At 48.1% G+C, this 11096-nt stretch overlaps 1 protein-coding gene across 1 annotated transcript in view; it reads left to right on the top strand.

Annotated features, from left to right (window-relative positions):
• Positions 1–2917: 2917 nt before the first annotated feature.
• LOC142582621 (aminopeptidase N-like) overlaps positions 2918–11096 on the top strand; it is a 34620-nt gene continuing 26441 nt past the window's right edge. The window contains exon 1 of the mRNA XM_075692527.1: positions 2918–4209. Coding sequence (XP_075548642.1) covers positions 3104–4209 — 1106 coding nt within the window. The 5' untranslated portion in view covers positions 2918–3103. The remainder of the gene's footprint in view (positions 4210–11096) is intronic.

Genomic DNA, 11096 nt, shown 5'->3' with positions numbered 1-11096 from the left:
TACTTTGGATGCGAGCACCAGGTTTGCTTTCAATGGCCTATAATTTTTTTTGTATTGGGCTGAAACTGAAAAAGTGTTAAGTGGCATTCACCACAAGAACTGTGTTGCTAGTAGTAGAAAGAAGCACAAACAGGCCTGCATGTATAATTCAAACATAGAATGTTCCATTTGCTATTGGTACACAGTGTGTTCCTGTCAGAGCTAAGTAGGGGCGCTTGCTTTCAGCTGGGCACTGTGCTAATGACATGTTTTACAAGCCTTTGCGTGTAGAATCTCACAGGAGAGAGTGAGTCGAGAGAGTAGGGGACAATACACTAATGAAAAAAATGTGAATGGGTAAAACAGTACAGGGAGTGAGTGAGTAGTAGCTATGTAGCTGCGCTGCAAAAATCTAATGCAATACAAAGAACTTGGCACAGCTGGGGGGTGGAAGTGGGGATAGGTGGTGGGGCGCGTCATGTGGTCGCAACAAAAAGGCTCTGGCCAAGTGCTTCGGTATTTAAGAATTGATAAGTTAATGCCATGCATGAGGTGGGAAGATTGGCTCTGTCTTGAAGAAAGTAATTTATGTGCATTCAAACTCTGTCACCTTTAATATAGTCTCCCTTGTACACAATAAAGTGCTCTCAGCGACTATGCCACGTTGTGAGTATGTCCTGGGAGTCTTGAACAAATTGAGAACCCTTGTGCAATATGACCTCGACTTAAGTAATTGTATCAAAGTGATGACCTTTGAGCTTCATTTTTAATTTTTGGAAGCAAAAAAGATAAATGTGCACAAAACTTGACGAATGACCCCTGTTTCACTTGGAGAATCACCGGTTGGCACGAAACTTACGTGTAGTGGCACGATGCTGGGACAAAGCAGCAATCATCGCAGTGGAAAAGCTCAGCATCTCCACGACCGAAAAAAGGCTAAGCATGTCTGCAGCTCGACAAAGTGCATTGTCATCGCCTTTTTTGCTATTCACAGTATTGTGCAACAGGAATTCATCCCAAATCAACGTTGAGATTATCGACAGCAAGTTTTACTATCAATTTTGGGGGCTTATGAGGGAGGCCGTGTGGGGAAAACAGCCCAATCTAGATTATACGAGGAGCTGGATGCTGCACGACGACAATGCACCCTGTCATTATTCACAACACACGAGTTTCTCACTGGAAACAACATGGTTTCTGCACTAATCAGGTTTGGCTCCCCCTTATTTCACTTCCCAAAATTAAGCACCCAACTCATGAGTCACCATTTTGACACTATTTCTTAAAGGGCCCCTCACCAGTTCTGGCCACTTTGAGCTGACAAGCACTGAGCAACACTGCGCGATAACGATCGCGTCTGCGAAGTATTACATCCCGACGCGCCGCGGAAAGATCTGAAATTTCAATCCGAATGCCGTTTTTCCTTCTCGCGGCCGCTGCGCTCCAAGCCGGACGGTGACGTAGTCGTGCCACTGCGCCTACGTAGTGGTGTCCGCACTGTGACGTCGCTCGTGGTGACACGTGACTTCGATAATTATTCAAGACATCTGTTATCTGTGCGACCTGTTGCTTGAATTGACGAATTGAAGCTTAGAGAAATATTGAAACACACAAATGGAATGTCTGCGCGTTTCTTGTTTTACTTCGCACCAAAATAAGAGAGATGTACTTCCGCTTCGTCTGCTTGTTCCCATGGTCGTGCGGTCACGTGCCCAGGTACCGAAACTATGCCATTTTCTACCGTGTTCCAGCGCCTCCGTGATCATGCTCTGCGAGCCGCGTCTACTTCCTCAGTATTCTTGTAGCACCGAATTATACCGCTAGTCATGTTTCCTTGTGCACAGCGCGCAAAAACGTGTGCTGCGCGAATAAGACAACAGCTCGCACGCGACGCCGTCGGTGAAAGTGCGTAGCGCCGAAAAAAAAGCGAGGAGAAAAAAAAATGATGGTGGGGCCTGTGACGTATGCATCACGCGATCCTCGAGGTCCGGTATGGGAGAACGCAGGGAAGGAATTTCGCTTGCGTAGGCATGACTGGGCGAGTGGAGAGAGCGCTTTGCTTGGCAGTGGAGCCCGCCTGCTGAAATCATGGGTTCGCGGCACTGAAATATTTTTATCTCGGCTATGAATGAGCCGATTTGAAAAAAAAATGTGGCAGAACGCTCCGTAGAGGATACGTAACAACTTACAGCTTATAACCAAAACTTGCAATGGGGCTTGGTGAGGGACCCTTTAAAACAAGCTCGAATCGTGGAAGGGTGCTCGACTTGTTCCAGAAAATTTGTCCAGTAATTATTCACAAAATGGCAGCAACACTGAAAGTGCTGTATTGCTGAGCAAGGGAACTATTTCAAAGGTGTGAGTGTTTGAATGCAAATCATTCAAAACGGAGCCAGTATTGAAATCTTTTGATGTCACCTCGTATATTCAGGTGTCATGATGTTATACCATACGTTATGGATATAATCGGAGATTTCACAAAACTTGCTAGTCTTTGTCTTCTAAGTTACTTCTGTCTATGTTTTCATAGTGGTTATATGAAGTGTATAATGTTACCCTTGCAGACTTGAATAAGTAGGAAGGAATGGCCCCGTGGTTTATATATGCTGGGGTTCAGGAGTATGGGAAGTAGTATGAGAAGACGCGTATAAGAGCGCAGACGTAAACCTACTCCACACCTACAGATACACCCGACGCCAGAGCCTCGCTGTGACTCGGACTTGCATGACGGCGTGATTCGGACTTGAGTCGCCCAAAATTTCCCGATTATCTGGAAATGTTGTACTCGACCAAACGGGATGTCTTTTCACGTCACCTTCCCTTCCCAATTAATTTGGTTAACTTTGGCTACTCTATTGGCTCGCAGCAGTCGTTTTCTCGTGTGGCACAAAGTGAAAGAAGTGAAGATCGCCGCGCGCTCGGTTGCCATCGTGGGCCGCTTGTGCTGGCAAATGGCTTCCGCGAAGGACCGCACTAGGAGGCTGCTACATTGAACACCCCGGCGCCGAGTGCCGGGCCCCACCGCACAACCGATCGGTGAGCACGCCTCAAGGGATCGCGTAGCTTCCTTGCTGATCGGCGTTGCAGCCGAACCTTTGTAGGGCACGTGCCGACTACGAATACCATGTACGAGTCGAGTGCCCAGTACGTCGTGGGTAGCCGGCCCAAGGCCAGGAGACCAGGTGGCAACGCTACGAGCGCCTTTCACAGCGTTAGGAGTCTCGTTGGCCAGCGAAAATGGCAATTCGTGATCGGCGCATGCCTCGTGTTGAGCGTCGCTGCTGTGGCGTTGCCTGCCAGCGCAGCGCATTCTGCAAAGCGGGCGTCGTCTCGCCGTCCTGCCGCCGCTCCCGTCCACAACACCGTCGCGCAGAACGAAGCGGCCGATGAACCACGCGCTGTCTTCAACGCTCCCGCGGTCAACAAGAAGGCGCTGGCACGCAAGCCCTCGGAGCACCACGTGGCCAAGGCGCGCAAGGCGGCCCCCGTCGCCGCCCCCAAGAAACGCAGGGCGACGGCTTCGCCTACCCGCAAGCCGCCGAACATCGCCGAGGAAAAAGAACGCGAAGAGGAGGTCGAGAAAGGCGCCGCCACGAAAGAGGCAGCGGCCGAAGAACCGGAAGCATCAGCTGTCCACGACGCACCGGCTGTCCGGAAGGCACCGGCAGTAGCAGCACCCGCGGCGGCGGCCAAGGACAACGACAATAGCCGCACGGCAAAGGCCAGCCAGGCTTTTGCGGACGAGAACGTGCCTGCCTACAGGGAAAGCGCGCCGCCCCCGAGCAACGACTCCATCTTTCGTTTCACCACGCCGTCATTCCCCAACGATGCTGGCGACCACAACGTCGAGGACATTCGCCTGCCGAGAACGGTCAGGCCGATCACTTACAAGCTCGTTCTGGTGCCAGAATACCAGGACCAGAGCATGTCTTTCAAGGGCAGCGTGCGCATCACCCTCGAGGCCGTGGTGCCCACCAAGCTAATACAGCTGCACGCGGCCAATCTGGTCATCAACCGTGGCAACGTCACCCTGCGCTTCTCCTCGGGCGCACCCGGTCCCGACATCCTTAGCATCCGCACCAACGACTTTTCTCAGTTCCTGTACATCAACCTCGCCGAGGACCTACTCACGGGGGACAAGTACGAACTAAACATTCCATTCAGCACGGTGGCTTTATACGACAACGGCTTCAACGTCCGGCGCTTCCAGAGTGAAGAAGGCCCGCCCGTGTAAGACAATTTTCATCATTAGCGCCTGCACTACTAAGTCTTGTCGTATCTCAGACAGGCTATGACTGAGATAAATGAGCTGTAGGGTTTGGTGACGCTTTCCTGAGTTGGAAGAAACGCGAGGTGAATTTTCGAACCGTTATACTTTTAAAAAGTACCAACACCAAATTATTTTATACTAGCGATGTAGTCTTTCAAAACACCGTTTCCATTCGTTTGGTCAGAAAAGATCGATTGTTATTGAAGAAAACATTGTGGCCTATGACGTCACTGGGATTCTAAGTATTAGTCTCGTATTTGGGATGTTAAGGCACAGGGAAGCTTCACGAAACTTGCGGCTTTGATTGGTTTAGGAGTGCATATAGTCCTTTATCGACAAGCATTTATATAGACTGCAGTAAACGCTGTCGAAACCAATAACGTCGCGGCTTGCAGGTACGGAAATTTCGGGGCGTCGTCGCCACCTGTCTTTGGTATTTGAATTCATGCTTGTTTACTAAGGGCCTTGCGGTAATAGCGGCCGTTTCGCTAATGCAGACGAGTAATTTATTAATACTCGCAGCGTGCTCATTTAGGCTAGTCGGCACGTCTTGTTCCGCATTTCATGCACTATCACATATCTTGCAACAGCGCGGCACAAGACAAAGGAAAGAAGTGCAGTACATAGAGCTGGGACGAGGCAGTGGCAAAATTACCTCCTGTGAAATCTGCAACTTCTCCGCACTATACGATGGTGATGATGGTGATTTAATGGCATCCCCTTTGAAACGGGGCGGGGAAAGATAGTCACCTAGCCTGCTTGATTTAATCAGGTATGCTACACACGTTTTTACCTAGCACTTTTGTGTGCACCTCCTTAATCTTTGTTTTTTTCTTCAATATCTACCTTGCACTGCTAGCCAGGACTGTAAAAGATCCAGTCGTGTCAATCTCTTCCCTGTTTTTTTTTCCCCCACAAATACTGCAAACGTCTCTTGCGTAACCATTTCTAGCACCCTCTACGACGATACACCGTTTCGAAGACTTCGATATGTTTGATGAAAGGTAAAAACTATCTTGCACCTACTTATAACCATTCCAGGTGTAACTATTTATCGGTTATAACGACCTCACTTCGACGCATTTACAAACTTCCGACCGTGCCTAATGAAACTGCGCCCAGTCATAACAAGCATTTTCAGAGGCGCCGTGCTGTTACAACGAACATTTCAAAGCCGGTCGCGGAAAAAGGGGCGGTGGCACGCGAAGTTCCTAAGCACGCAAGCGCGACCGAACTGGACGCACGGCAGCGCCTATGAAGAGAAGCCCGCGCGGGTTTCTCGGAAGGAAAGCTTCTGAGTTAAAGGAATCGCTGTGGTCCCAGGACGAAAGCCGGAACCAAAGTCTTTCCGGGGTGATCGCCCTGCTTCTGAGCTTACCAGGTGACTAGCAGGTGGTAACGTGAGACCATATTAATCGCCAACCCGGAGCGCCGAAACACAGACTATAGCAAATCAGTCCTCCGGAAATCGACAAGGAGGAAGATCCATGAAAGGGAACAGCTTTTAGGGGTTCTCGCGTGGGTGAAAATTTTCACCCTTGATGAAGTTTCCTCGAGCTTGAGGATTACCGCTCAACTAACTTGGTATAACGTCGAAAGTTCCTGCTTGTTTCTGTCTGCGTCTGTCTCGTCTTGAGGCAAGCATCGAATTGTTTTCAAGACGCGTGATATCTTTATATGTACATTTCACTCAGACTTAAAGTTTGCTCCGCCTGCTGCGTCTTCGACACGACTGCCGTGTTGCTTGTCACTGCTATCATCACTGTAACAACAGGCGGCGCGTGTACCATACGTTGTATGGAAGAGTTGTGTACTTTCAGCGCATGGCAGTTACCTGGTGTAACGCCTAACACAGGATTAAGAGGAGCTGGTTTCGGTATGGCCAATGTGCCTCTATTGACTATTTACTTATTCGTTTAATTTAAATATGAGTGATGTACTTATTTAATAAATTGAATAGCTTTCTTTGACTTGTTATGCCGTTTTCGACGTCGAAGTATCTGACTTCAATCCCTTGCATACTTCTCTCCCGCCAACGCGAACTATAGCTCTTTGGAACGAACGGGCTCTCGCGCGAGGGCTTCGTGGCGTCCGAAAGTTTAGATCTGCTGTAGTCGGGGGTGGAGCTCTGTCGCGTCTCTTCTTATGGAGCCTTCTATACGCACATACGATCAAGCGCTGTTGGTAGACGCGCGCATGAAGGCGCCCTGCATTTCGAAGCGCACTTCTCGCCGTATTCCGCTACGCGCCTTTTGTCAAGATGCACCGTTTTGTCTTGCCGGCTCACCAAACCTTCGCCTAGACCGACCCCAGAGTACACGGTATCTGCTTGGCTTTAAAGCGAATGGTCGGAGGCAGGCACGTAAACGAGGGGGGGGGGGAAGGCGTTAAACGGCTTACCCCCTGCCCCCCCCCCCCCCAATCCTGCCCGCGAAACCATTGCTCACACACATTCCTAAAGCGCCGCCAAATGAATCTTGAGACTTAACATATATCCGGTGGTAAACATCTTGCTGCCTTTTTCACTCCTTTTGTATGGCAGTAGTTGTCGGTATCTCCTGGGGTGTGAAGGCTAGTTTTCTCATCTATTCGGTGCCCGCGCGATTAACTAGAGATGTGTTCAGTTGTCACAATCTATTGAATGGTCGCGCACACCTCTGTTGCTTCGTTAGTTCAACCTTCTTTGTTTAGGCTGGTGCAGGGACCACGAAAGGGATTTGGTTCGTAGTAAGCTGGTCTGTAAGCTCGTGGAACGAGTTGCGGCCGGTGAAAACGACAGTTGCGTTTAGCTCTTCCTTTTGCTTCATTATTTCCCCGAGTGACGACTCGCCGCGACGCTGGCAGATCCTCGGAACCATACACCCGCGAAATGGGTTAGATAAAGTGGAAAACCAAATAATGCGAAACAGCGTCCATCATCAAACCCTGCAATAACCGTTAAACCCATAACCAATGTGACTGACACCCGTTACCTCATCTGGTTTTTCCCTATCTGTACAGCACTTTTCGTGCAAAATTGGCAACTGGAAACAAGAGCCCTAAGGAGTTGAGAAATTAAGCGATCTACTAAGGCAGAGAGCGAAGGCAACAGCCAAACAGGAAGGAAAAGCGCAAATTAAGAAATCTAACCGTTGCCTATAAAAATATTTAGGGATCAACATCTCTCTATTTAAAAAGGAAGTAGTGAAAACGCCGCCGGAAGTGGAGAACAATTCCATTCGTTTTGAATGACGCTTCTACAGTTATCAGTCGATCCGCCTGACGTAGCCACTTCTCTACTGTGCTTATGTGGGTGTTTTTCTAACCTTCCGCGGTGGGCGCACTACGTCTATAGAACCGCAGCGTCTTGTGTTCTACGCGGTTGTACGGGACTGGTGACCACGCATCGTTGCGCAACTGACCAAATCACACGAGTCGGCTTTGGCACTTAACTTGGTAGAGCAGTAAACGAGGGATCCAAAAGAACTGTGATTGTTCCGCGAATATATATTTCTCTATGATTCTTCCAGAGCTAATTAAAAAACGCTACTAGAAATATTTATTTTACACTTTCGCTTGTTTACTTGTTCGTTGCAGCGTTCTTTCAGCGCTTCTTTCCTGCGCGAGTCCATTTGATGTGGTTCCTTGTTTTTGTCTATTAAAGGAATGGTGTATTTCACAGGCGTATGTGTGAGATATATGTACACCTTATTTCATGTCTCTCTTGCGCGTTTATGCGTCTTTATGGCGAATGATGGGCAATATTCACATTACTAATGTACTAGGGAAGGTACAGCGTCCCCTCATTTGCATAGAAATGCTACCTTGAGTTGCCCCCCCCCCCCCCCCGATAAAAATCCTGGGTACGTGCCTGGTCGGAGGAGTATCTGATTTCCGTAGGGCAACCGAGTGCTCGTGGGAAGCGCAGGTGCGCAGCCGTTGCCATGCCATCGCCGTCACGTTGCCGTGATTCCGTTATCGTTACACCGTGTTCGTCATGCTGCCGCTTTCATCGCGCCGTCATCATTTCTGTCATCGTCACACCATCGTCGACGCACCGCTTTCAAGCCGTCTACCAAAACATGTCGACCAAATTTGCGCCATCATCGTCATACACCGTTTCTAACCTGTCGAATTGATTTCTACCGTTACTAGAAGTTATTCGCTTGCTTTGACCAGGCGATCGACGGTTTTTGCGAAATTTGTTCGTTTGTTTGCAATGACACTTAGTGTTGTCATAGTAACGCTCTTCATTGCGTGCAGAAATGAAGACTTCCATACGGGCTATCGCCGGTAAAACAGAGTCGCGGAAGCGGGCTTCCCCTCATTAAACTATATGCTGTGGTGAAGTCAGATTTAAAGGTGTCTGCTACATACCGTGCAGGCCAATTAAATGAACCAAGAGAACAGATGAAGCGATGCAATGCTAGGAGCAAAACAAATTATTGAACTACTACTGATCCGCAATGTAAGCAGTGCAAGTGTGTCAGTAAATGCTTGATTGCTCTGTTGTTTGCGGAAGATTTGCCTCGACAGCGGCAGTTACTGAACTCCATGCCAAACGTCACCGCGGATTCAGTTTGTGTCTCTGGGGCCAGCTCGGGCCCAATTCCGATGCCGCCTATTCAAATACATGCAAAACGCAGAAACGCTTTTCCGATATAACGACTGGGCGGAGTTTAATTAAATTTGCTTCGTTTGAGAAAGAATGTTGTATTCTAGCACTATTCGAAGCGAAATTTTCATTTAGGGCCCGAATGTTTTAAAAGGAAACTTTCAAAAATCCGTAAGTTTGAAAAAAAATGTAAGCACGACGTCTACAAATTCGTAGCGCTGCGCTAAGAATAGATATCGTAGTTCTGTAAACTGCACCCGATCGAGCATCCAAAGCGGACAATTTTAATCTACCAATTTGCATGTTAGGTGAATTTGTTACATTGCTTGCAAGGGCTTTGCAAAAATCCTATTTACATATTAGTGGTCTATTTGGGAGCCATATGTAATACATACGTTTTATGTGCTTTTGCTGTATATTAGATACAGTTTACAGAATTGTGATATCTTTTCTCATTGCTGAGTTACAGAGTTGTAAACTTCATAGTTTAGTTTCCTGAAAATTTGCGATTTTCAACAACTTTTATAGAAAAGGTGACGGTCTAAATAAAAAATTCGCTGCCAACATTCACTAGATTATAACTCTTTCTTTAAATGCAACAAACCTCATCAAATTTTGTGCAGTGTTTGCTGAGAAAAACGATTTCTTCTTTCCCGTTTATTCATGTAGGAGCCCCCGAGCTAAAGCTTCCTCTTTAGAAGAAGCTTTAGCTCCCAGTCTCCTATCTAAATACATGGGAAAGGAGAAACTTTTCTGCGCTTTACATGTATTGGAATGGGTGGCATAGAAGTTGGGCCCGAGCTAAAGCTTCCTCTTAAGACAATGACGCTGGGGCATTCCCTACCACAGCGGGGCCGTTCAATGTTACGTACAGGACACACGGTTACCCGTTTACCTCGACCACTTACTTTGTCATACATGAGCATGTCGAAACGCGCATAAAAAACGTGAAAGCACGAAAGGAAACATCATCCTCATGGTAGCACGTGCACATACGCTGGTCTTTCAACCAGCTGAGAGAGGGAGACATAATGAAACGTCCTTATCGTATATCTGCCAGCTTTTACGATTTCATAATCTCCGATTTTTAGATATTGTTAACGATTGTCATGTTAACACCAATAATTTTTCGTATTGCTCTTTTTTTTTCATTTGTGACTAGTTTAGGGCAAGGATCATTTTAAAAGAATGCAAATACAGCCCCCCCCCCCCCCCGATTTTTGAGAGGCTAGTTTCCGTATGCGTTCGTTTATTGTGATTAACCAGTAGCAGTGCCATTTTCTCATAGAACCATAGCATAACAGCAACTGAAATTTCAGCCTCCGTTCTCTGAATATTCTATGAAAAAATTTAAGGACATTTTCATTTATTTGGGGTGCAGATCTTTCTTGCTGTGACTATGTAGCAGTTTGCCTGTTCACATTGTCCTCAGGGGACAAAGTCTGCGGTTTTCTTTTATTTTTTTAAGGAGGAGGAGGAGGATCAAACATAGAAAAATAAGACACGAGTGACGATAGTTTCTGCTTCTTCTTGCTCGCAAATCGTGTACATCCGCACGCGTCGCCCGCAGCTCGGCAGTCTCTGCCGCATGACAAGCCTTCGCCGCATCGGTCCCACAGCGGCGCCGTTCTGTGACTTCTCAAGAGCCTCACCTCTCAGGGTCCGCCCTTCTCTGGACGTTCCACTCTGATAAGTGGCGGGGCTAGTTGATTCGACATGCTGAGACAGAAGCGCAAGGAAGACGAGGACACAGGAAACGTAAAGCAGATGCCACGAGCGCTCGCGACCATGCCACTCCCACCGCCACGCATGTTACGGCTCGCTCCCTCGTCGGCAAAGTTGGGGTGTGTTGGACGCGTCTTGGTGGGATGTGATGTATGCCAAGCCGCCAACGATTGTTGCGCATTTGTGAGAACTTCTAAGGGTTTTCGGTCGCCATGAAGAATGGACTTTCGGCTGCCACGAGGGAAGGATCCATTCAGCCCCCAGAAAGTTAATCACCCCTGCGGCCGCCACCGGGAAGATAATGGCCCCTACGGCCGCCGCCGCAACATTAATGACCCCTTTGGCCACCGAAGTAATGAATGGACCCCGCTTACACTCACAAGAACAAAATGAGTTCTTCGTATAGGGACCTATAGAGACTATTCGGGCCCTCGAAGGGTGTATAGTAAGCGACCCTGCCGTACTCCTCTCGCTCTGGCTTCATCATGTAAATAAAATTGCTAAGTTTTTGCAAAAGTGTGCCTCGTT

This window comes from Dermacentor variabilis, chromosome 5 (assembly GCF_050947875.1).
Source record: "Dermacentor variabilis isolate Ectoservices chromosome 5, ASM5094787v1, whole genome shotgun sequence".
Classification (NCBI taxonomy): domain Eukaryota; kingdom Metazoa; phylum Arthropoda; class Arachnida; order Ixodida; family Ixodidae; genus Dermacentor; species Dermacentor variabilis.
Note: the sequence above shows the minus strand (reverse complement) of the source record. Positions and strands in the feature narration are given on the sequence as shown.